General features: G+C 37.6%; 1 protein-coding gene and 1 pseudogene across 1 annotated transcript; both read left to right on the forward strand.

The window, feature by feature from the left end:
- Window positions 1-5991: 5991 nt before the first annotated feature.
- ZNF283 (zinc finger protein 283) lies at window positions 5992-26335 on the forward strand. Its single transcript, XM_016147714.2, has 6 exons — window positions 5992-6284; window positions 6853-6973; window positions 8642-8737; window positions 11569-11656; window positions 13433-13559; window positions 18718-26335. The coding sequence occupies exons 3-6, from the start codon at window positions 8724-8726 to the stop codon at window positions 20421-20423; spliced, it is 1935 nt and encodes a 644-aa protein (XP_016003200.2). The 5' UTR covers window positions 5992-6284; window positions 6853-6973; window positions 8642-8723; the 3' UTR covers window positions 20424-26335.
- LOC118611913 lies at window positions 9996-10114 on the forward strand (annotated as a pseudogene).
- Window positions 26336-27739: the final 1404 nt, after the last annotated feature.

The following is a 27739-nucleotide window of genomic DNA, read 5'->3' on the forward strand; positions in this document are numbered from 1 at the left end:
TTAAGAAAATGGAAAGAGAAGAGGAAACGAAGCCAAAGCAAGCAAGAGAAAGGAAATATTAAAGATTAAAGCAGAAATAAATGAAATAGAAAATAGAAATAAAAGCATCTAAATTGAAAAAGAAAAAGTAGACTATCTCTCTGGATGACATGACCACAAATACAGAAAATCTTAAGGAATCTTCCAAAAATCTATTCGATCTAATAAACAAATCCAGCAATGTAGCAGCATACAAGAGCAATAAAAAGCACTTAATTAAAAATATTTCACTGTTTGCTGAAAACACCAATCCAATAGCAATAAGTGCCCCTATCACTCAGACGGTGGGCTTTACATACTACTTTTCATTAAAAGGAACTTTAAGAAATGTCTGAATCTAGATCTGTCGCAAGAAATTTAAAAGATAACCCTGGAATGTCTTACAAAACCAAGCAATAAAGGAGTTATATAAAACATTACTTGGATCATGCAAAACAACCAAAATAAAACAAAATTGAGGAATCACCTTAGAGAAGTTCTTACTCTCAAGGCGGGGTAATTTAAGTACCAATAAAGATAATAACTGCAATGGATTAAAACATCAATTAAATAACTGAGTTTAAAATTTAAAAAAAAGATTCTAATGATTCATATGTTGACTGACAGGTAAAATGAATCAGGAATTTATTCTGTCTTTCCTATATTAACTACATCAGTGCCTAATCAAATAGTTGAGAGAATATTTCCTTTTATGGAAAATGTAAAACTAGTAAATGTGGGAGGAATGAAGGAAATTTAATATCACCACTTTTCAACTCCTAATGAATCAATAAATGTCAGACTCGATCAACAACAACGAAGACCCTCACCAAGAGACAAGTCTGTGTGTGTCTCTTGGTGGAATAACATATCATCTAGTAAATGGTCTTACCAAAAATATTGAACCTCAATCTAGATAAGGACTCTATACTTAACTATGAGTTGAGTATAATAATTTTTTTCTCAATGAAAAAGCATTAAGTACTTTTATTATGACCTTATATATGGGAGCTTATTAAAAATTCAAGTGAGCTCAGATGGATGTCAGCAAGATGGCAGAATAGAAAGTCCCAGCCCTCCTTCCCCTACAGAAACATTAATTTAACAATGATATTTGGACCAAAATGCCTTTATGAGAATTCTAGAATCCAGTTAATAAGTTACAAGCACAAAGCCGAAAACAGCTACATTAAAATGGGTAAAAAGAGCAATTCCACTTTACTCACACCAGCCCCTCCCCCATGCCAGCACAGCTTAGTGCCAGGAGAGAATGCCCTGGCTCATAACTTCTCCCTTGAGGGGAAAGAGAAGAGTAGAGTGTGCATCCAAAATTCTGGCTTTTTGGAGGGCTGCCTGGGGGACTGGTTTCTGTATAAATTCATTTGGAACACTAATGGAGTCAGCATAATTTGAATACCTGGAGACTGCTGAGAACGAAGAGTTGGGGGGCAACTTGCTGCAGCCAGTACAGTTCAGTCCGATCCGGAGTAAGAGCATAACCTGAGGCTTCTTCCTTGGGAGGTGGGAAGAAGATAGGAACATGTGTCTAGAATTCTGGCTTTTCAGAAGACTGTTGAAGGGACTGGTATCTGTCTTTCCTGACTCAGGGCACTGACAGGGAGCCAGCATACTTTGGATGCCTGGTGGCTGCTGAGCGGGGCTGCTTGCTGCTTTAGAACCAGAGAACATGCAGTACCACAGATAGACACTAGAGGGAGCAATAGATCCTAAACTCTTGTAAAAGAAACTGGCAAGCCTTTCTAGTTGAGAAGTCGCACACACAGGCCCAGAGAAGTTTCCTCCGGTACATCCCCCCAAAAGTTTTCAGAGGTCCCTAGAATCTCTAACCAAGCTTATTGGTGAGGATCTTTTCCTAAACAAAGCCAATCCATAAAGACTGAGAGTAGTGGTTGTTTTTTCAAATGTATGGATCGCAACACAAAGTTATATACACAAATAGAAATAGATGCATGGGCTAAATATAGGAAGAAAATTAATGTCCAGAATTCAATCCTAATGAAATTGAGGTATATGGATTACCTGGAAAAGAATTCAAAAATAACCATCATAAAGATGCTCTACAAGCTCAAGAAAATGATCCATGAACAAAATGAGAATGTCGACAGGGAGACAGAATATACAAAAGAACCAAACAAATTTTGGATCCAAAGAATACAATAACTGCACTAAAAAATTCATGAGAAAGGTTCAACACATGACTTGATCAAGTAGAAGACAGACTCAGTGAATTCCAAGATAGATCATTTGAAATTATCCAGTCAGAGGAGCAAAAGAGGGGGAAAAAATGAAAAAGAGTAAAGAAAGCCTAAGGCACTTGCAGGAAACCACGAAGTGGACCAATATATACATTTAGGAGTCCCAGAAGGTGCAGAAAGCATATTTAAAGAAATAATGGCTAAAAATCTCCCAAATCTGGGAAAGGAAATGGACATCAAGATGCAAGAAATCTTATAGGCTCCCAGGAGGAATAATCCAAAGCAATCCACAGTGAGATACATTATAACATAATCAAATTGTCAAAAGTCAAAGACAAAAATTTTGAAAGCAGTCAAAATAAAAGCATATTGTTGTCATGTACAAGGGAACACCCATAAGACTCTGCAAATGCCTTGCAGGGCAGAAGGGAGTGTGGTGATATATTCAACAAACTGAAAGAAAAATTTGCCAATCAAGAACAACCTATCTGGTAAAATTATCCTTCAAAAATGGAGAAATAAAAACTTACTCAGAAAAAAACAAAGTTGAGGAAGTTCATCATTACTAGATTTGCCTTACAAAAGTTCTTAAAGTTTGAAATGGAAGGATGTTAAACAGCAACATACAAGCATATGAAAATATAAAGCTCACTGGAAAAGGTAAATATATAGACAAGTATCAAATACTATAATATTTGTTAACAGTGGCGCATAAATCGCTTTTAACTCTGGAATAGAAGTTAAAAGACAGAAGTATAAAAAAATAACTATGAAAATATGTTAACAGACACATAATATAAAAAGATGTAATTTGTGATATCGGTAATATAGAATGTGTGTTAGAAGTACTAGTGTGGAGTATATGCATGATTGTATTTGTGGAGTATTTGTATATGATTGTAGTTATCAACTTAATATAGATTATATAACTATATTTTATGTAAGCCCCATGGTAATCACAAAAAAAACACCTATAGAAGATTGCTCGAAAGAAAATAAGAAAGGAAACAAAGCATGTCACTGTGAAAAAAAAAATTAATGAAACACAAAGGAAGACAGCAGGAGGGAAAAAAGGGACCAAAAAAGCTAGACAACAAACAGAAAACAATGAACAAAATGACAATAGTAACTCCTTCCCTATCAATTATTACTTTAGACACAAATAGATTAAATTTCCCAATCAAAAGACAGAGTGACTGAATGAATTTTAAAAAAAAAAAAGATCCAACTATATTTTGTCTACAAGAGACTCACTTTAGATTTAAAGACACACAGGCTGAAAGTGAAAGTATGGAAATAGATACTATACAAATAGTAATCCAAAGAAAGCAGGGGTGGCTATACTTATTCAAAATAAACTGTGTCAAAAATTCAAGGAGGATACAAAAGTATCAAGTGAAAACACCCATAAGCCTACTACTTTGTGATAATGATTCTTGTATTAATCGTCTTCTAGTACATAAACATGTAAATAACTGAGATGTATGCAACATATTTTACACTTTTAACAGACCTGTTTTTGACATCGTTCACATACTAGTTTCTCCTTTGTACACACCTCCACAAGCTCCCACACCCCTTGTGTAAAACGATGTTAAAAATCTGGTATACAGACACCACAACTTATTCCATGTTCACACAATCATATGTATACAGAATCACAAAGTTGTTTTCAATTCCTATCCAAATTTTTAAAAGTTCATTAGGTAAAGGTTTATAACTGATGAGGAACACTTTTTTTTTAAAGTACACAATTGTGTAAATACAATCCAGATTAAGAAGTGGATTACACAAAATAACTTTGAATTCTTTTGAAAACAGATCTCTCCATCCTTTCTTCTTCTTGAAGTTACCACATTCTTGAATTTTATTTACCATGCCCTTGTTTTTCATTATGTACCACGTATACACAAAATATTTATTTTGCTTCTTTTAGGAATTTTATGAATGGAATCATATTGTCTATTTCTGTGACTCCTTGCTCATAGTTGTTAGATTCAGTCACTTTCACTGCTGTGTACTATAGGTACTCCACACTATTTATCTGTCCTACTTTTGATAGGCATGTTCCATTTCCAGATTTGTTACTCCAGTGATATTAGTGAAAGCGATGTCATTGAGTTTCATGACAGAGAAAGTGTTTTAATGATTTTTAGCTATGATGAAGCCAGTTAGGGTGAAGCAAAAGAGAGACTTTTGGAGGAGAAACAAAAGGTCAGAAAAAAAATCCTGTCTTCTTTTCCACGAATATTTAGAACTTTCTTCTGAAACTAATAGAAAAGGAATGTTATCTTCTTCCCTAATACTGCATCCATTAACTGTTCATCTGTTTTTATCTACCATTCCAGACTGGGAAAATAAGCTAGCAAAGTCAGAAGAAACTACAAATATTTAGATTCAAAATTGCCAACTGCAATAGAGAAATCAGGCCACGCCTAGGAAATGGAAGCATGGTTTTGTAATATTTAGAATATAAGAAATGCAATGATCATTTTTGGTAGGAGGCAAGTAGATTTCTGAAGGACTAATTATGTAATCTCAGAGTCCTTGCTTTACCTGAGCAAGGACATCTGACTCCTTAATTTGGGGCTTTGCTCTAATCTACCTGCCCCTAAAAGTGGGAAGTTATTTCCTTAATCTAGGGCTTTCAAAGTTATCTGTGCATGTAACATCACAGAAAACTGGAAGCCTACCTCAGGCTGGATGTTACTTTATTTTTAAACGTTATGCTGATTTTCATTCTTTTCCATAAAACATCTTTGATTTATTATACAATATTTGAATCTTTTGGCAGATAAGTTGCAAAACTTTTTCTGCATCTTAAATTTGATTCTCCAAGAAGACGTAATAACACTTATTTTATAGGTAACGAAAGTGGATTGTCCCTCAGTGTCACAACACACAGTCACAATTTCCCAGGCTCATATAGCAGTTGGTATTCAAATAATCGAACGAACACATACAATGCTAGGTAACTACACTATTTTTCAATTCCAGCTGGACAGTTATCCACTTTCATAATCACCATCGTATGCACACAAAAGAGCCTACCAAAAAAAAAAACAACGGGTCATCAAGTCATCTTCAGTTACACATATTAACAGAAATACACAATGTCACAGGGCTCACGTCTCTGTCCTATAGAGACTTTTTGCACAAGTCCCCATAGTCACGATATCCATTCATGACTTATTGTTGCTTTCCAACAGCGGCAGTATAATCTAACACAAATCACCTTACACCTAAGGAAACAAAGATTCACACGGGCAGAAACGATCCAATGAATATAAAGCACTCCACACAGGGTCCCAGACACCGAATGGGACCCGCAAAGTCACTCAGAGCAAGACACTCATCTGTTTAACTGCCAGACCCGGCTCCAGTCTCTGGTACCCAGGTAAACTCGTGGTCCCTCAGGGTCATTCCCACGTGCTTTGCCTGAGATTTCCAGCCCCTCCTTGCCGCTTACTGAGGCATAAGTCCCTGGTCATTCCCCATTCCCATCTTTGCCAGCTCTGTACTCCAGAATGCGTTCCTTAGCCTACGCTGAGAATCTCTTAATTCGTTCTCGGCCACACCAAAAGCACGTGAGCAGCTAGGCTCAGCCGAGCCGGGAGCTACTCTCTCTAGCAAAGACCGGAGCTCCAGGAGCGATTCGGCAACGTGCCTTTGGGGAGGGCTCGAGTTGCATGCTGGGATCCTTCTGAAGGCCTGGGTTTCCGGGGACTCTTCCGCTCTGGACTACATTTCCCAGAAGCCTCGGAGAACAGGTCTCTTTTGGGCTGGGCTAGTTTGCCTGCGGGGAGCCCCGGGAACCGCTGGCTCCCAGGATTTTCTGGCTCACATTTCCCATAAGCCTTTGGGTCCAAACCAGCTCTGGTGTCTGGGTCCTTTCCCGGTGTCCACAAGGTTCTTGGACTTTGCGCCGCGAGTTGGTCTCTTGCCGGGACGAAATCAGCGCCGGGTGAGGGTGGGAGGGCCCAGCCGACTTTACCGAAGCGAGACTGGAACCAGCAGGGAGGGCGGGGATGACACCGGGAGGCATTTGAGGTGAGGAGGCCCGAGTCGCGGACGGGGCGTGTCGTGTCCGGAGGCTCAAACTGTGTTTGCTCAAGTAGCCGGGAAGGATGGTGTGTGACAGGCGGCGAGACAGGGCCGGGGTGTGTCTCGGTGACGAGGTGCACGGACCTGTCTGTAGGTGTGGTTTGCCTTGGCCGTGTGCTCCAAGTTCCCTCTAGACTCTTTTAAGTGCTGCTAAATTTAAGTGACCGCAAGAAAAGAAATACTGTACTAAGCCCTAGGATGAACGTTTCGAGAAAGAAGGCACAGGTCTAGTCTTGGGTTGAAAATTTTACCTCTGAAAGTGTCCTCGTGGCTGGCTCTTGGGAAGACGTGATGGGAAGGTCTCAGAGGTAGGATTTCTAGAAGGAGCGCCTCTGGGAACTCCCTAGGGGCCAGCTACATTTTTTTCAGAGCCACTGCTCCCAGACCTCTGTTCCCAAGAATTGTTATCAACTCAGAGATAGATTCCAGCCTCCCTTTGAATTCTGATCGGTTATACGTGGATGAAGGCACATGTGGCCCTAGGGGTGTTTTGGTTCTGTTTTTCCTTTTTTAGTTAAGTCTGTCTGTACTCCAAGAAATGATTCCTCTTTCCCCCTACTGCTGTCCAGTTTCGAAGAAGGACCCTGAGGAGGGAGAAGGAAAGAATTGTTGCATATTTAGAAATCAAGATTCAGGTGAGTTCGTGTTTCTTTTTCATTCACACAATTACTTTTAAAAAAAATTTATTTTTTTAAATTTCATTAGTTTTGATTATATAGTACATTGGTTAGATATTTCTATCGTTTATAAAACGATCGCCCTAATCCTTCTCTCCTCTGGCTTTCCACCTAGACAAATACATTAATGCTAACTGAATTCCCTAATTACTTCTGTTTGAGATCATAAAAGTATTTGCTCTCCTTGGCCTGAAATTTCTTTCCTTCTGGTGTGTGACCTGCCATGCTGATGTATCCCTCTTCCCAGTGGCCCCCATTGTCCTTTTCCTCATTGTTAATAGCTATATTTTCAGATGGCAGATTTTCAAATCCTCCAGTGCGTTCTTCCTTTCTAAGCATTCTGGTGGTATAAGAAGGACACCTCCTGGAGATTAATGCTGGAGCTTTTATTTTAGACTGTGATCACTCGGGGAGATTAGTATTTAGGTAGTATGGTGTACAAACTATATTTTATCTTCTCCACAGTCATGATTTTTAAAGCAAGGCAAGGTAGGAGGGTTTCCATGATTTCAATTAATAAATTTCAGTGTTGAGAGGCTTTGGGGGCAGAAATGTGGTTGAGCTTTTGAGCACAGGGCTTTGCAGTTCACACCAAGGACAGAGACTTTCAGACTTAGATTGAAATCTGTAACATTGCTAGGCATGAGTTGTTTCAGGTCCAACTTTGTGTGGCTTCTGAGAGGCAGTACTGCGTTGTGGTTAAAAGAAGGCTCTACATTCAAATCCTGACATTGCCTGTTCGTAGCTGTCTGATTGTAGACAAATAACTCAGACTCTCAGTGCCACGTTGACAGAAATGGGACAAAATAATACCTACATTCTGGGGTTGTAATGATGTGAAATGAGTTAATCTATGTAAAGTTCCTTAGAACAGTACCCGCCCCACGATACAGGCTTGGTAAATATTAAAAGTTGCTGTTACGTGGTGATTCTGGAACTTTCCCCATCAACTTTTTATAGATTGACATATGAAGAGACATATGAAGGTGATAATGATGGGTGCTTGCAAGTTTAAAAAAGTGACCAGATGCTCTGATGGTTTAGTATAGGAAATCTTAACCTGAGGTCTTATTCCATTTATGAACTTCTAGATGACCGTAAACCCCTTGAAATTGAGACAGAATTTTGGTAAATATTGATAAATTTATTTTTTAAAGTGGGCAAAATGTCTATAATTTCATGAGATTGTCAAGTGTATATGCCCCCTCAAAAGACATAGTTCCATTGGTTTGGGATAAAGATATAAGAACTGGGACAGAACTTGTATAAAGTTAGTGTCTATATACTGCGATTTACTTAACTGACATGTAAATTGCAGTATATCCTGTGGTGGAATAAAAAATGCATTCATAAAGAATCAAGAAAAAATGTAAAGGATCTAATACTAAACAATAGTTGTAGTTATGAACAAATGTACTCAAGAATATTATGAGCTTTATATGAATCCCATTTAAAAAGACAGGACTTGGAAAGACATTTTTCAAAGATTGTATCCAAGATGTTGTTTTAATTGGCCATTCATTGAAGAGGCGGAGAGGTGTAGCCACACTTATAGAGCATCCACTCTTACCAAATATGTATATTTTTGTTGTGCTACTGTTTATGGGCATGTATTTCCTTTCTCAGACTTTAAAGGTGACTTACATAATTCGTGTTCATTCACGGGAGAATCTTGACAGTGAATGTGTCTCTGTGCTGCAGCCACAGGATGTTCAAGAGATGGTAGGTGTAATTTGCTTCAGGCCCACTGATTTTCAGTGTTGGGCCGTTTAGTTTTCCTAATGACTGCAATATCCCTCTTTCCTAAATATCTTTATAGTTTCGATTATGGAATTATACAGTTTGTTGCAAGAAATTGAGCAATCTAGGAAACATAGAGAAGGAACTCAAAATTACATTCTCTTAAATGTTCGTAATGTTTTGGTGTGTTTTTATTCAGTTTTTTTCCTGTGAGGCTATTTTGCCTGATTTTGTTTCTGCAGAAGAAAATCACATTAATTGGTAATATAATTGGGTTGAAAACTCTCTAGCTTTTAGTTTGAAAATGAAACCCAAGCCATACTTGGGTTTTATTTTAGTCTTGAGAATGTAGAAAGAAAGGGAAGTGTCAGTGATTCCTTTATTTGAAAACCAAGTATTTACAACTCTTAGGAATATAGAAATGCCATTTCAAAAAATTATTATCAGGGCAGTAAAGACAGACTTTTAGAATTAGCCTGTTTTAAATTACTTTCAGAGAGACTAGCAATAATCTTTAATAGAAACCTGTCTTATGAAAATCTAGTTTACAAAGACTGTTTCCAGGGACAGATATTTATTAAACCTTTTGCCTACTAGTGCATTAATACCAGAAAGTAGAATAAGAGGGTTATGGTTATAAATATTCAAATAAGCCACGAATCTGCACAGAACAAGATCAAGCCTCTGGTTAATGTTCTGATTTTAACACCTAATTGGACCGTATTTTCTGAGCCAGTTTTTTGGTGCCTTGTAAGTTTGTCTCTCCATTTGTGGTTTCTGGGTGAAGGGAATATTTCCTCTATATCTTTTTAAGAACCTGTTTTGCTCATCTTGTTATTTAGGAAGAATAGAAGGCCCAGGGTTGGGCCATGAAACTTTAGTCAGTGTTATAAAAAAGCATGCCTGAGCAGCACACATTTTATTATGAGAAAAATGGAAAGAGTGGCATTAACTTTCTTTATTATAATGGGGAAAGGGGTAGTAATTTTCTTCATCTTCATTGATAATGGCTAAAACTTATATTAAGCAAATATCTTATAACATTCAATATTTTGTATGGATTTCCTTACTTTATCTTCAATATACCCATCTGTTCTTAACCCTCTTTTACTGAAGAGGAAGCCAAGGTGTTGAGAAATCAGTAACTCTCAAGTTCAGATTCACATCCTAAAAATCTGACACTAGAGCCTTTATCTTAAATTCACATTCACTTCCCACATTGTGTATCCTTCAAAAACTTGTCTATGGCCATGCCACCCTGAACAAACACAATCCTGTGTGATCTCAGAAGCTAAACAGGGTCAGGCCTGGTTAGTACTTGGATGGAAGACCACCTAGGAAGACTAGGTGCTGTAGGCGTAAAAAATAAAAAAATAAGGGATTGTAAGCTGACAAGGTCCTTGCAATCTGTGAGGTCAGCCAAGGACTGCCTCACCTAAAAAAACAAACGAACAAACAAAAACCTTCCTTCCTTACTAAAAAATTGATTATATGTGTCTTTCTTCATCAATTAATGTATCCAGTTCATAACGGAGGAGGGTAGAGTGGGCCATAATTTATTAAACCTTTTGCCTACTATTGCATAACTTAAAATTCTTGGTTATTATAAATGATTTCTGGTTGAATATCCTTGTGTATACATCTTGTGTACTTCTGGCTATCGAAGGATATATTTACAAGTAGAATTTTAGGTAAAAATTTACCCCAAATGTAAGGCCCTGAGATAGTAGTACTTGGGAGGTAATTCAATGATTAAAAGACATAGTTATTACCTTTAAGACAAGGAAGACAAAATGTAGGAATAAGCATAGGACAGCCAGCAACAAAGGCCAATAGACAGTTCAGAAAGCCTATTTTAGGAACTCATGGGAAGTTAATTGTAGGCGATGTTGTTGGGTCATGACAAACTTTGAGGAGGCAAATAGAATTTGTCCTGTGAGTTTCATACCTTATAGCCTTTATCCTACTAATGTTAGTTATGAAGTGAGACTAATAGGATCAGGTGATTCAACAATTATCTGGAAGGCGTCATTCTGAAAAGACAGGTGATACAAAATAAACCCATCTGTTAGAAGACCTAAAAAGAAGCAGAATCAAGACCTCATCAATATAGTCATGAAACTTCAGGGAAATGTCAGCCATTTTTTCTAGGTAGGACAGAAGTAGAAATTATATAGTATACTGCATGGCCAGTGTTACAAAGTTATGTGGCTGTAAAACTCCCCAAACCTTTTTTTCTCTAGTGCTGTCTGATTATTAGTCTTACTATATTACATATATATGTAATTTATAAATAAAATCATGCTGTACATCCCGTAACCTATTTTTTCTGTTGACAACTTATTTTGATTATTTTCTGCAACCTAGCATAGCATCACAGTGTTCCATTGTGTGGATGTCCTAGATGTAGTAAGAAGTCAGATTTTGGGGCACAGGCAATTGCCTGAGCAATTCTTTGTATATCCTGTTTCTTCCCATGCCTTGACCAACTTTCTCCATTCCTGAGCCCATGAAGAATGTTCTAGCTCGGACCATGTGGCCCACTCTCAGTCCTGACAGGTAGGAATGGAGGAAGGAAGATCAGATCTGGGCAGGGCTGAGAGTCGGGCCCGTGCCAGCATCCCCAGAATTGGCCACTGCCCAAAACCTGCCAAGGTACCTGTGGGATTTTTGGGTGAGACTTTAGAGTTCACAAATGGCATATGGAGTATGGAGTAGAAGCAGATATGGAGGAGATAAAAGCTTAGATTAGCTCGAGTCAGGAAGAGGTCACTGAAGCACACCTGGCCTAAAGCCTCTTTTTCCTTCCCTAGCTCTGGCTTTCCTGGACTCTGCACTTCTCCAGTAGAGGAAGCCCATGGAGCCTTAATTAGTTCTTGCAGTTCTAGAACCATGACTGATGTAAGTTGGCGTTTCTCTGTTTTTGAAATACTGATTTTTAGGTCTGGTGAATATTTTCCTTAATTATCCTAAGGCTTTCTACGTAACAGAACCCCACCCCTGAACTTGTTTCTCTGCTTCCCTTATTCCCGTGAAGGACGGTACCAAATAGTCCAGCAACCTCCCTATGTCCCTTTTCCAATCAGTGTCGTCATAGTCACTGAACATATTATTCAACGTGTCCTGTGTACTCAGTCTTCTGTCACAAGCAGTGAGAGAGCAGTGAAGGAATGGAGTCTTTTGAGGGCAATATCGAGCTTCTGTCAAAGAAAGAAATAGAATTGACAGCACACTTTTACTTGTATACAAGGCAAACCAATAGTAGACTGATTTAATCTATCAAAGCACAAATAGCATTTATATAAAAGAGGAGAGAGAATGAAAGACTAGACATTTTGAAAACAACAGCTTCCCTTTTTCAGGCTAAGATGCTGATTGACTGGCAGCTAGGAAAGTAGCCAGTCTGAATCCTTAGACAGTGGGAGGGCACCCCCACACCAGCCCGCCCCCCACCGGCCAAGAGAACAGTTTCATTTGTGTGTTCTCAGGAAGAGCTTTGGTGTTTGGCTCTGGCACATCCATGGCAGGCTGTCTTGCGTAGTGCCCTTTGTTAACCACCTCCTTCCTCATTCCACCAGGGCTGCACCATTTCCCTTGTCAGAATCTCATTCCCATGTCAGGTCTGTGGTGTGATGAGTTAGTCATGAGGGTCTCACTGGACTAGCTTGGAACTTCATCACAGACCTGGGTTTTCTGGAAAGTTAAGATGGCCTTTGGGATTTCTTGGTCTCAGACTCAGTTCATGTGCGATCACGTGCTTTGCGAGGCTTTTAGGGTTAGACGGGGAGAGAGTGGTTTTTTTCTAGGGATTCCCTAATTGATGGACATCAGTGTCAAAGTATATTTTATCATTGATCAGGACGTGCAGGCCTTGGGTGACATCTGTATCCTGTATCAAATAGCCTCCAACTTGAGAAGAAGGAAGGAGTTAAGCAAGGGGTGATGGTAACAGGAAAGATGATCCAAGTTCTTTAATACTGGATAACAGATCCCCAGAATTAAGAAAATCTGTGGAAATTTTGTTCAACATACATACTAAATATAACAGCTGTTAATCTTGTGTAGCCAAATGATGAACTGAATTGTAGTTAATAAAACATTTTATGTATTCATCATTAGAAAAAAAGCTTATGATGTGACCTAATAGAATAATTTACTTGAGGTTTAATGATAATCCTTAATTCAGTGGAAATCATTTTTCTAAAATAGAGGTTTTATAGTGCATTTGGAAAAAAAATGTGTTTTTTTTGTATTAAAAGGAAAAAATGGTTTAGCGGTTCACATTTATAAAAAATTTATGAGGCAGACATATAGCAGGTATGTATACACACCCATAAACACCTCCTATATACAGACACAATTTTTATTTACTGGAAGAAGAAACCAGATTATTTTACATATTACTAGATGGGTCTGGATAGCTGAGTTATGTCACAGTATCCAGGAAGTTTTTTTCTGCTGTAACAGGATTCTTCTAGAACTCGTAGACACACTGCTCTAGTAATAACCAATTTCCTTGCTTTTCTCTACTCATGTGTATCACAGGCCTTCAGCCTATTTGACTGTTACGTCTTCCTCTTTCTGCAGTTTATCTTTCGTGACCCTCTATTTTCCTCTAGGAGATTTTTTTCTTAAATTATTTCATTTCACAAGTAATCTGTGGGTTTTTGGTTTTAGGGCTTGGTGACTTTCAGGGATGTGGCCATTGACTTCTCCCGGGAGGAGTGGGAGTGCCTGGACCCAGCTCAGAGGGACTTGTACATGGATGTGATGTTGGAGAATTATAGAAACTTGGTCTCACTGGGTAAGATCATCTGCCTGAAATCATTTAGAATCTCCTCTCTGCAGCCTCAGCTTTCCCCACTGAGAATTACAGAGCTGTCTTTGAAAAAACCAGGTGACTTTCTTCTCCTTGTTCTCAAAGGAATGTTTTGATATTTGTTGGGTTAGAAATGGTTTCTTTGGGCACCTTGATCTTCTCATCCCTCAGGGAGCTTCACACCTTCCTCTGGCTCTTCCTGCAATGGCCCCTTTCTTTAACAACCAAGGAGCTGGATTTGTGTTACGTGGTATTTATTTCATAACCACTGTTGGAGAAGCCAGGTTTCATACTGTATTTAATGTTACGGTTCTATAAATGATCTGTGTCCTTGCTGCTGAAAGTGGTTCTTTCGTTTGAAGAACCATCAGAAGGCCAGAGCAGAGTTAGTGGAGGAGAGTCTGGAGGATCAGTGAAGGGGGGCAGGCACGGCCCAGACGGTAGCCAGTTTGGTTGGTTTGGGGGAAGAGTGTGCATTGTTTTCTCAGTGATGAGTAGCCATGATTTGGTTTATGTGAGGCTTTAACTTTTTCATTAAGTATCACACAGAGACCTAATGTCAGCTTTTTCTGGGGCTTGTTAGGAATACAGCTTGTCGGGTCTCACCCCAGACCAGCAGAACAGAATCTGCATCTACACAGGCTCCCCAGGCGATGATTCATGTGCACATTAAAGAAGCACTGTTCTTTGTTTCTTTCTGACCCGCATGCTGGGAGTACCGCTAGAAACAGGCTCCTGGCGTACTCTGTACTCTGACTTCCGGAAGAGCCTCTTCACTTTATGTAGAGGTGGATTGAATGAACTGAATCCGTTTCACACTAAGCAGATGCATTCCTTTACTCACGACAAATATGAAGTTGTAAGTTACAGTCCAAGCTAAATCCTAAAAATGTCTCATGAAACTTCTTGTTTTCCTCTTAGCAAAATGACAATAACAATAATAGCATTGGCACCCTGCTTACAGCAACCAGGTTCTGTTCTGCGCAGAGCAAATACATTAACGTATTTAACCTTTCCAACATCCCCAGGAGGAAGGTACTATTTTTATCTGAGGCACACACGGTCGAAGTGACTTCCCAAGGTCACAGCTGGAGGGAGGCAGTGGCAGTGATTGAACATAGGTAGTCTGGCTTCAGAATCCGTGTTCTATTTGCTCTAACGAGATGGAGCCCAGATGGTCTAAAACAAGATCGCTTTTCTATGTGATGTCATGTTCTTTTTTCCCATTATCTTTCTTTTCTCTGAAGTCTTTATCAATATTATTTTACCTTTACTTTATTGCAAATCAACCAGTGTTTTGAGCTTATAATTAAAAAAAAAATGTCTACACCGCTTGGCATTTCTTTTCTTGCAAACAGACATTGCATTTCTAACTCAGCTGTGGTGACATTGTTACAAGGAGAGGAGCCCCAGGTGGTTGTAAGGGGAGGGCCAAGAAGTTGGAACCCAGGAAGACAAAGGTGGGAAGAAACCAGTATTGCGGGGAACAACCTCACAGGTCAGAGGAGGAGAAGGAGGAACAGGTGGGATGGTGTTTGGAGAGCTCCCTACGAAGGGCCAAGGTCTGTGGAGCCAAGGCCTGACACCTGGGAAGAAATCGAGATCTCACTTTGGATGACCATACGAACTTCATCTTGACCTCATTTCCCATGCTCCTTGGTTACTTATATGTTGGAGTCAGCTGCTTTCCCAGTCTTTTGTATGTTTCTGTGTGTGTAGATAAATATATGCATTTATTCATAAGTTCTGTAAATATTTTGAGTGCCTACTCCCAGCCAGGCATTGGTACCAACTAGGCACTGTCAGTACAATTATGAACAAGATTAATAACTTGACCGTTCTCATGCAGTTTTTTAGTCAGAGAGAAACATAAAATAAATAAGTAAACAGATAATAATATGAAACATATTGTTCAGGGGAGGGTAAACACACAAGAAAACGATGGGAATTGATAGGGCTAATTCAGATAGGGTGGTCAGGGAAAGCTGTCTTGAATAGATGTATGAAGCCTAGGATCAAGTTACATGAATATCTGGGGGAGGAATATATCAGTCACAGTAACGACAAATGCAAAGGCCCTGTGGTTGGAAAGAACTTTATTGGAGGATTTGTAAAAAGGCGAGGCCAGAGTTAGTAAAGAAGTGCGTACTAAGAAATTAGGTCAGGAGATAGGCTAGGGCCAGATAATTTACATTTTCGCTGCTGCTTTAGGAATCTGCTTAGTCTCTTACAGCCTGACATAGTTCGTATGTCTTTCATTGACTTGCTTTCATTGTTGCTTTTGAAGATTACTGGTCAGTTGTTTTGTACAGCATTCTTTAGTGTGGATTTGTCTGCTCTTTCCTCATGATTAGATTTAGATTATGCGTCTTTGGCAGAAATATCACAGAATTGATACTGCATTCTTGCATTCTGTCTGGTAGTGCGAGTGATTCGTCATTACTGCTGATGCTTGCTTTGAGCAGTTGATTAGGATAGTGTCTGCTGGCTCACTCTATAAAGTTAATCTTCTTTTCCTTTAATGAGTATTTTATAAGGAGGAACTGAGACTACTAAATATCATTTCCTCTTCAAACTGTCAGTTTCTTCATGTATTGGATTTCTAGTTGGTGGGTTGTAATCTGTTCTCATTATTTATTTTGAAGCTCAAAAATAGTTGAACTTGCCCCATATTTGACCATTGGGAACCCTGTCGTGATGGCATCTGTATACTTTGGCACATCTCCATCACTCTTTAAGTACCTCCCTATTTTCTGATAACACATTTCAGGCTCATCTTGTACTTTCCCTGTTTCACCCCTGAAGTCAGCCATTTCTTCAAGGTGCCTTCATACTTTTTAGTCAAGAACAGTATTTAGAAGCCAAAATCTAGGTACTAGGTGTGCTCATTGCTACTGAGGGATGGCCGCTCCCAGGCCCTCTGAGTGGACAGAACTGGGGTATACTTCTGTATACACATACATATCCATGCACGCATATTTACGTTTATATATCGATAACCTTGAGTCCACACATATCTCCAGTTGCAGTTTACCACTACGGGTTTCATTTCAACTTATTTACTCTTCATATTTCTAAATCCCTTCTCTGGCGGTGAAAAACCTGGCTTCCATTGTCCTTAATATGTTTACTTATTTGATTTAACTATCTACATGTAACCAACCTTTTATTACCATCACCACTACTACCTTGATCATGCAATTGCCCTTCTCATCCCTCTTGGGCTATGACAACCCATAGCAGGTCACCTACACACAGGTACTTGTCCTTACCCTGCTTGCATTTTGACTCTCCACATGAGACAGTCCTGAAGCCCCTCTCCTCTGGACTTTATTTGATTAAATCTTAACTCTTAAGTGTGCATTTAGTAAATATTCTATGTGACCATATGGGAAGTATTCATTAAGCTCTTCTGCTGTACTGAAGTGTGATGTTTGCCTTGAGGAAAAGCACTTGTGAAGTTTAATTACCAGTTAAACTAGCTCCTTTTTTAATCTAATGCCATTTTATTTTTATTGAAAGAATGACCGATAGTTGGAAAACATTTTCTTGTAAGCAAGCCTGTCATTTCAAGAACAACTAATAGTATTTTTCCAACGATAGACTTCAAACTTTCAAGTAAAAATTAGAATTGTATGAAATTCAAATCTACCATTTTGAGCTCTACAGCTTCTCAATACATAGTTGTGGTTTTTTTTTTCTTAATGATGAGATGGAGAATATTAACATGTGATTGTTTTGATATTATGTAATGAAATATGTCAGCACCTCAAAATTTGCATAACTCAATGAATCATTTTTCAAATGACCAAAATTATGCATGGAAAAAGATCATCTAAAGTGCAGTGGATTTTAATTCCGCATTGTAACGAACCTTTAAGAAATTACCACTTCACAAGTTTTACTGTAGTTATCAAAGAATAACATTCATGATTATTTGAACAGGCTCATAAAATGTTCTACCATCTTACAGTTACATATCTGGGAGCTTGGATTGTCTTCATCTACTTCAACTCAAAGAGCACTGCCACAGACTGAATGCAGAAGCAAATATGAAAATCCTGTTGTCTTCTGTTAAACCAGATATTAAGGAGATTTGCAAAGGATTAAAAAAATTTTTTTTCAAAATATAATTATCTTTCATAAAATGTTAACATTTAATGATTTATTATTTTAAAATGAATCAATCTTTAAATTTCTCAGTTTTAATTTCTAATATGATAAATATCAGAGGCTATAACCTATATAAACAAAACCTTGTTTGGGTCCTCAATGATTTTATTTAAAATATCTAAAATGAAGTTAAACCTATATTTATTTACTAATATTGTTAAGCTTTTCACAAACATTCAAGTACCAGGTAATTATAATGCAAGCCCTGTGTGGCAATTCAGATTTATTGAACTGTTTATTGATATTAAGTTGTACAAAACTACACCCTAAGCATGGAGCTGAACTGGAACTAGGTCATAACTTTCATTAGTTTCAGTTTCCGGGTTCAAGTTAGATTTAAAAATCTCTCTTTGCCCTAAACTTCCCACATGACCACTAATGGGCTAACCTCTTTGTATCAGGATTTGAGCTGGGTAGAAGTTGTATTATAGCTTTAGTTAGTTTGTTTAATTTCTTGTTTGAACTCTATCTAGCAGAGCCTTAGAACTCAGTAACTGCTTGAACTGCAGAATTTTGTCTGCTTTATAGCCCAATACCAATCACTCAGAAAAATTACTGTGAAGAAGAATTACCTAGCTTAATGAATTTGTTTTTGAGTGTGGAGATTTCTAGATTCCAGTTCACCATGCCAGCCTACACAGTCACTAAAAGTTCAGCTGGAACCACATCCGGGCACAGAAGGGCTTGATTGATGGAAGGGCACATTTTTGGTTTAAGGGACCATCAACACAGGAAGATGAGGGACTTTTAATCTTTGTCAGATCCTCCAGAAAACTGTCAAGTAAGAACGTTAAGATCATGAGAGCTGAAAAATCAAAGTTCATGACAAGGAGAGACTTGATGCTTAGGACTTCAGTAAGTCTACTATCCAATTCACTTATGGGTATTATTTTCAATTTGTCTTTTTTACTACAGAGGGAATTTTTCTGGTAGAGGAAATAAAATGTGTGGTTTTCTTATTTTCCTTCAGATTTGGAGTCAACATATGAAACCAAAAATACATTTTTGGGAAAGGACATTTTTGAAATAAATTTTTCCCAGTGGGAAATAAAGGAAGGAAAGAAAACCCTTGGCCTTGAGGCATCTGTTTTCAAAAATAATTGGACGTGCAAAAGCAAATTTGAGGAACTACAGGGACATCAAGAGGAATACTTCAGTCAGATGATAAGTGGCTATGAAGAAATGCCCACTTACAGAAAAAATAAATCTCTTACTACGCACCAAAGAATTTATAATCCACAGAAACCCTATGTTTGTAAGGAATGTGGAAAGGCTTGCAGTCATGGTTCAAAACTTGTTCAACATGAGAGAACTCATACAGCTAAAAAACACTTTGAATGTAAAGAATGTGGGAAGGACTTTTTTAGTGCCTATCAACTCACTGTGCACCAGAGATTTCATACCGGTGAGAAACCCTACAGATGTAAGGAATGTGGGAAGACCTTTAGTTGGGGATCAAGTCTTGTTAAACATGAGAGAATCCATACTGGTGAAAAACCCTATGAATGTAAAGAGTGTGGGAAGGCCTTTAGTCGTGGCTATCACCTTACTCAACATCAGAAAATTCATATTGGTGTGAAATCTTATGAATGTAAAGAATGTGGGAAGGCCTTTTTTTGGAGCTCAAGCCTTGCTAAACATGAGATAATTCATTCAGGTGAGAAACCTTATAAATGTAAAGAATGTGGGAAGGCCTTCAGTCGTGGCTATCAACTTACTCAGCATCAGAAAATCCATACTGGTAAGAAACCTTATGAATGTAAAGTATGCGGAAAGGCCTTTTGTTGGGGCTATCAACTTACTCGACACCACATATTTCATACTGGCAAAAAGCCCTACGAATGTAAGGCGTGCGGGAAGACCTTTAATTGTGGCTCAAGTCTTGTTCAACATGAAAGAATTCATACTGGTGAGAAACCCTATGAATGTAAAGAATGTGGAAAGGCCTTTAGTCGTGGCTATCACCTTACTCAACATCAGAAAATCCATACTGGTGAGAAACCTTTTGAATGTAAGGAATGTGGGAAAGCCTTCAGTTGGGGTTCAAGCCTCGTTAAACATGAAAGAGTCCATACTGGTGAGAAATCCTATGATTGCAAAGAATGTGGGAAGGCCTTTGGCAGTGGGTATCAGCTTACTCGACATCAGATATTTCATACTGGAGAGAAGCCATATGAATGTAAGAAATGTGGAAAGGCCTTTAATTGTGGCTCAAGTCTTGCTCAACATGAGAGAATTCATACTGGTGAGAAACCTTATGAATGTAAAGAATGTGGAAAGGCCTTTGGTCGTGGCTATCACCTTACTCAACATCAGAAAATCCATACCGGTGAGAAACCTTTTAAATGTAAGGAATGTGGGAAAGCCTTCAGTTGGGGTTCAAGCCTTGTTAAACATGAAAAAGCCCACACAGATAAAAAATCCTATGATTGTAAAGAATATGGGAAGGCCTTTAGTAGTGACTGTCAACTTAGTGTTCACCAGAGATTTCATACTGGTGAAAAGCCTTATCATTGTAAGGAATGGGGGGAGACTTTTACTCATGGCTCAAGCCTCCTTGTTCAACATGAGAGAACTACTAGTAGTAATAAACCCTATGAATATAAAGGCTGTGGGGAAGCCTTTATTTGGACATCTTACTCTAATGAGTCAGTTGATACTGGTGAAACTTTATGATTGAAGAGATCTGAACATTTTTTTTTCTGCATATGGACAGTTTACTCAATAAGAAGAGAAATCTTACTCGAGAAATCTAATGAATGTAGGGAATGTGCAAAAGCCTTATCTATGTATGAACAATTTACTTGATACCAGAGAGTTCATACTAGTTAGAAATATTTTGAATATAAGGAATATGAAAAAGCCTTTAGATTTCTGCATGATCTTATTGAACATCAATTTATACTTATGTGAAGCCATTTAAATGAAAGGAATAAGTGAAGATCTTTATAGCACAGTCTGATAAACATTGGAGAATTATACTCATTAGAAACACTTTAAGGAATGTGGGAAGAATCTAAATTTAATTCTGTTCTTGCTCTGCATATCAGAGAATTCATACTGCTGTAAAGCCCTATGAATTTAAGGAATGTGGGAAGGCTTATAGATGTGGTAAACGTCTTAGAGTACATCAGAGAATTCATCCAAATGAGAAACCTTTTGGATTAGAATGTAAGAATGCCTTTAGACAAGTGCTACTCGAACTAGTCCAGAGACTAGTACCAGTCCCTAAAATTGTTACCCGTCCATCATGAGATAAAGGCAGAAAATGAGAGTAAATGTTTGTAAACTTTTATAGCAATTTGTTATTGCCATAACATTATTACATTTTATAAAAGTATCAGTCTTGATAGGAATAATTGGAAATTAAAAACAAAAGTTTGCCCTTCCCCATAATTTGAAACACCATTCACGCTTTTAAATGTATGAGGCGAGTCATGATGTGATTTAATTAGAATTAAGAAATCCTTCACTTGTCACCTCTCTGATTAGAATAACAGAATATTCATACTATAGGAAGATTTGGCTAATGTGGAAATTACAACTTCCTCCTGCCCATAAAAGTGTGGAGAATTTATACCAGGTATTTTCATTTAGTAAATGTGTAGAAGCCTTCTGACACTATTCAATCTTTGTCAAACTTCAGCAAATTCATCGCAGAGACTTACCGTTAATGTAACAAAGGTAGGAAGTTCTTTATGCACAAACCATACTTGCTGTCATCACCATTTCACCTTACTTCGTGTGGAATGTTGAGCAAAATGCTTATCTCCTCTGGGCATCATCTTTAAAATGCTGGTGATGGTGATTGATAATGCTGTTGAGATTGAATGGATTTAGTATGCATCAGGTCCTTGGAAGAGTATCTGGTATGTAGCCTATGCTCAATACATATTAGCTATTGTTCTTATTATTACTACGTGTGAATTCTTAGGAGAGGAAAGCCCATTTGTATAATGAGTGTAGAAAAGCTTTTTATAAACAGTTATTCATTTGAATTCCAGATAATTCATTCTGGGTACATTTTGGTAAAACATAAAGAACTTGAGAGGGGTTTTATTCAGAATTTATCACTTAAGCTGCAAGAAATATTAAGGCTGAAATGAAGTGTGGACTTAGCAAGTCTTAAGATGTTGGGAGTGTATCTGTCAAAGAACCAGGGAGAGGTGCGAAGCAATTTGCCTGTAATAATTCCAACTGACAGGCCATAATTAAAATTCTCTGTTCCCATTTCAAGATAAATTAAAATTTTAAAAGAGAACAACAAAAAAAGAAAATGTCCATTTGGGAATTCTATCCCAAAATTTTGTTATGACAATTTTGAGACATTCAGAAAACTTTAAAGAATAGTATAATGAGTATAACTACATAGAATCAATCATTGTTAACATTTTGGCCATATTCACTTTCTCACTGAACATATATGTATGCATGTGTACGTATACTTATGTACCATTTGACTTAAGGTGTAGAAATCACAATTGTTAATTCCTAAATACATTAGCATTTACCTTTTAAGAAGAAAATCTTATACCATGGTCACACAAGAAAATTATCAGCAATTCTGCAATAATCTTTTATTTTCACTTCTATTTCTCAATGCTCCCAAGACTATCCTATTGCTATTTATTTTCTAACCAGCATCTTTTCTATATTCATGCATTGCATTTGGTTGCCATTCTCTAGATTTTAGGCTTGAATGGACTTTTTGAAGAGTTCAGGAAAACTGTTTTGTAGAATGCCATGCATTCTAGGTTTCTTCCCACCCCCATGGTGAAATTTAATTTGTGCTTCTACCCTTCTATCTTTTATAAAATCCAGTTAGAGATAGAAGCTTAAGCATTTTTTGCCAGAACACTTCATAGGTGGTCATGTGCACTTCATATTGAAACACATCAGGAGCACATAATATCTGCTTTCTCACTATCTCCAATGCTAAATTTGATCACTTGATTAAGATGGTGACTATTAGAGCTCTCCAATTTAGAGATCCATTCATTATACAACAGTAAGATTGATGAACCTTGGTCAGCTGCTTTTGGACATGTATAATTATGTATATGTGTAAGTTATGGATTAAAGAGAAAGAACAATTATAGAGAAGGAATGAAATGATTGTGTATTGGAACTTGTAGGATGTAGCTGAAGCTCTACTCAGTGGAAGACTATTACCCAGATGAAGGGCTAGAACTATGCTTTGTTTTCCCCAGTTATCTCCATGGTCCCTGTTACACTGAACTATGAAACCAGAAGGAAAAAAAAAAAGCCCTACATCAAGAGACAAAAGCAATTGTTACAACCAAAATTTGAGATTAATGGTTAAGAATTTAAAGCAGTAGCCTTCAGTCAGTATTTTTCTGTGAAAAGTCCATTTATGTCAATGAGACTTCAGGTAAACCTGAACAAGGAAAAATCAAGAAAGAAGGCAACATTATAGAATTATGAATAAGAAAGGAAATGTAGTTATACATATGGAAGGGATTTTTTCAATTTACGGTATTGTGACATATTTAAAAATATTTGGGCCAATAAAAGAAAAGTTTGAAAATTTTGGTCCAGGAGCTTCCTTTTAGAAACAGCACTTGGAAATCGTTAGCCCCTTGGGAAAAAATTTCAAGGTGAAAGTAATTACAAAATGTTTTACTAGCTCATCTTAACTGGATGGCATAAGTCTTGGCCCCAAACTGAATGCAGATAGCTTCTGAAAAGCTAGATGAATTGGACTTAGGTAGATATAAAAATTATAATGAGAACATCAGCAAACAATTCAAATGTAAGAATCATGCAATAGAAATAAAAACCCATATGGAATATCTGGACCCAAACTCTTCTGGTTTAAATATAAATATAGACTATTGAATCGGCATATATAATTCATTCCCGTAAGTTTATTTTAGACTTATGTGGCTTTTAGAATAGGATATCACATGTATACACTATGATTTAATCAATTCTTAAAAAGATGATATTTGGAAATGAGAATGCATCTTAAAATTGATGGATTCTCATGATCACTTTCAACCAGGTAGCTGTCATGATTTAGTGCCAGCATCAAAACATATTAGTTATAATGAAATGAGTGTTTATATATTCACAGTTAGAATTCAGCACTTTAAAAATTATTCATCTTCAAAAGTGTCAGTTCCATCAAAATCTGCCTGAACAAATATCTGGTTCATCTCAGTCATTGTTTTAAGCAGCATGTCACGTCTTTAGTCCATTTTGTGCGGATAGGCCATCCATATTACTGTTCAGTTATTCACCATTTAGTAATTAAGAGCATTGTTCCACGCATTGTTGTAACAGCAAGCAGAGTACTTTGAATGTTTTAATAAAATAAAACATTGCTAATCAGACTTCCCTCCTGGGTACCATATTTGAATGTTAACTAGGAGATAAGGAGATAGTACCTTTTACCAGCATTTCTGAAATTATGTCTCAGAAATCACCGGTGCTTAGTACTTAAAAAACAGGGAAATCTTTGGTTAAAGGAGCTTATGAAGTAGCATCTATTCCCACAATAACCAAAAGCACCTTACCAGCTTATCAAAAGACTATTCTATGGGAGAAAATTGTTCAACTTTGTTTAAACTGATGTATCTCGACTTTTCCAACTTAGAGATGCGAAACTGCATTGGGAAATGCTGCCGTAACTGAAAGAGACTAAAGTTGGACATTTTAGTCACCAAGTCTGGTTGTTAGCTAAAATGGAATGGCAGTGCCTCATGCTCTCAAACTGTTGCCTTCTAATGTCTCCTGTTATTTATGAGTAAAAGTCTTTGTTGGGTCATAGTCGAAATGGTCCCTGAGTTTTATCAAAAGCCATTTCATCATCTCCTGTGATTGTATAGCATTTAATTTATTAACTGTGGTCATTTATACAGACAGGTGGACTTCTTCCCATTTCTGGATATACCCAGGTTAGTTATTAATATGTTATTTTTTGATGCACTACTTGATTTTATTTGCTACTATTTTATTTAAAATTTTTACATTTCAGGGGTGAAATTAATAGTATTTTTAAAATATTTTTGTTTTCCTATTGGAACTGCCTCTTCTTTAAAATTGTATGACTGTATTGGGTTATTTTGTTTTGAATTGGGTATCTTTAATCACTTTTCTAGTTTCATCTGTTGGTTTTCTTTCTGTGAATTTCCATTTTGAACATAACAAGTTCAGTGAGTGCCTAGCATAATTTCTTTAAGGAGGCTTCATAGCCAGGTAGCTCCAGCCAAGATCTGCATAAAAAGAACATTCTAACATAACCCCTCATTGGAAATCCATTATATTTTGTTGGGAAGTCAGAGGTCCATATAGGACTGTTAGGATCATACTTGTACATGTCTTGTACATGCACATGTTTTTTTCTATATATACTGAAAGTGGAATTACTAGAGTTTGGTTATGGATATGCCCGTGTTCAACGTCAGTAAGTTTAATTCTTCTAAATAGGTTTACAAACATTCAAACCGGCACTCCCGCCAGCAATGCATGCATGTTCTGCTTTCTCCGAGTCCTTGACAGTACTTGGTGTCAGTTAAAATTATATATAATGGTGTCTGTGATGATTTTGATTTATATTTCCAATTTTCTGATTGCTTATTGGCCATTTGAATATTCTTGCAATCTTTCTTCACTCCTTGCTCCTGACATGGGTTGCACTAGGTGTGTCCAGCTTCATAAAACATCTGTACAACTTGGACAACATTTAACATCTGTTGTGAAATGACTATACATCATTCAATATGGTATAATGTTACTTGAATATAAGTTCCACAGAGGCCATGACCTCTGTGCATGTGTGTGTGTGTGTGTGTGTGTGTGTGTGTGTGTGTGTTCATTCGTCACTAGACAGTGAGCTGGTTGATGGCTGCAATGGAATCAGCTTTATCTCTGCATCTCCAGCTCCCACTATGAACTATGACCCTTAGTTGTTTGATACGGTTTGGATGCACTTAGCAGGATTAAATGCCACACTGGTGGCAATGAGAAAGTATATTGAGTCATATAATGGGCTTTCAGAGGGAAAGTGGGCACCAGAGATTTTTGATTCACTAGCAAAATGAAGTATTCAGAGTCCCAGATTCTCTTCCATTTTCCACTGTGCATTTCCCAGTGCTGGCTGGTACCATCATGGTTGACAGGTTTCTAGACAGTCTATACAGACATGACAACATCCAGAGAAAGAAGGAGAGATCATATCCTGTGAATCTTAGCAGTAAGGAATGATTTCCCATTAGCCAACAATGGTATGTCTGCTCTTAATTGCTAAAATGGGTCACAGGTAATTTTGAAATAATCACTGGTATTACTTTAAATTAGTCACAGACTCACATAGGTTTTGTTTAAATAAGAAATCTAGCAGACTCACAGATTTCATTAACTTTTTGTGTATAAGGAAAAAACCAGTGAGCCTTTATTTTAACAAAAATTTGCAAATATGTGTACATTTCATAAAACATGACAATTTATATTACATGTTATTAAAACCACAAAACATAGCTATGGACTGTTGAGAGGTTAATGTTTACTTCAAAAATACAGCAAAAATTCTGAAATATTAAAGCCTATAAGAACATTTCCTATGACTTTTTTGATTTTGTATAGCTGTGGAGAAGAGGAATATTAGTGATCCAACCTTGTAAAGTTCTTTTTTCCCCAAAATCAGAGTAGCCTACTCTAATTTTTTACAGTGAATTTTTGGGTGGCCATTCACACAGCAGACAGAATCTGTTTGTGCCTCACTGTTCTATTTCAGTGGTACAGCTTACCAAACTAAAAGCAAGGCAGAGCGTTCTTGGATGCAAAAATGGGCATGATGCTTATGTATTCTTTCTACATTTCCACTTGGGATGTCATTAAAAGAATTCCTGGGCTCATCTTATAAAAACTTGGAAGTCATGTCTTAAAAAAGAATCACATCCTTAATTTCTGTAGATTTGTAGTTTAATGTTTGGTTTGACATATTCACCCAGCACACAGGAGAGGGCTGTACAGGGACAGAAACAATCAAAGCCAGAAGCTCTGTGTTTAACTGAGTTTCAAGCTCAACTGGAAGTCTCTCCTAGTGGGAAATTCTCCAGTCCCCAAGGGAAAAATCATAAAGGAATCAGACTTCCCATAAAAGAAGTGCAATGATGTGTGGAGCAGGAAATACTATACTTTTACTCTTCAGCTGTGATTTACTTTGCAAGATTGCTAATTGGCATTTAGCAGTGATGAGTGTCTGTTTCCCCTTCACACCCTCTCCTGCTTCCACACAACAGAAGGTTCTCTGACAAAGTCTGAGACTTTCTGTCTCTATACACTTGCATTTCTGATTCCAACTGAAAAATAATTTTAAAAGAATTTGAAATATCCCTCTTTCTGACCCTGTTTCAGTATCTTTATAGAGCAATGGAATGAAGATGAGAGTTGGGAGTTAACAATGCTCTTTTGCTCCCTGGGACTCAAGGAGCTTCTAGAGTAAGTGGGTTTGCCAAGATGAGGATAATTAAGTAGCTGTGTAGTGGTCAGTGGAGTTTGCCACAGGAACGATGGCTCTTCCATGCCTTGTATTCCAGAGAGAATGTCAGTGGGTTTTGTTTCAGGACATAAAACTTGGAGTTTTATATTTCATGATGTATTGATAAATGATTTCTTATCAATTGCTGTGCACAGACTTAGATATTTGGTAGCTCGATACGCAGGACACGCCACCACAAGCCAGTTGGATATAACAGTAGTTTATTACGGAAATAGGTGATGAAATAGAAGACAGCAGGAGAAACAGTTAATAGAACAAGGAGAACATAGGGAAAGGAGAATATATCTTACCACTAGGACCGCTTTAATTATCATACTGTAACAACAGCACAGGCATCATAGCAGCACCGGAAACATAGCAGCAGCACAAGACCATTCTCAGAACACAGGCATCATGAGAAGGATTTTTTCTTTCTAGCCCTTGGGTCTTTATACTGTTGCTACACAAAGCCGGCAAACTGCCAGCA

The sequence above is a fragment of the Rousettus aegyptiacus genome, unplaced genomic scaffold, assembly GCF_014176215.1.
Source record: "Rousettus aegyptiacus isolate mRouAeg1 unplaced genomic scaffold, mRouAeg1.p scaffold_m13_p_14, whole genome shotgun sequence".
Classification (NCBI taxonomy): Eukaryota; Metazoa; Chordata; class Mammalia; order Chiroptera; family Pteropodidae; genus Rousettus; species Rousettus aegyptiacus.

Bases quoted from the DNA above. Each gene is read 5' to 3' on its own strand.
- ZNF283 (XM_016147714.2), top strand. The intron at 11,657-13,432 runs GTAAGTTGGCGT...TTTTGGTTTTAG, and splicing joins GTTCTAGAACCATGACTGAT to GGCTTGGTGACTTTCAGGGA. The intron at 13,560-18,717 runs GTAAGATCATCT...ATTTTCCTTCAG, and splicing joins TAGAAACTTGGTCTCACTGG to ATTTGGAGTCAACATATGAA.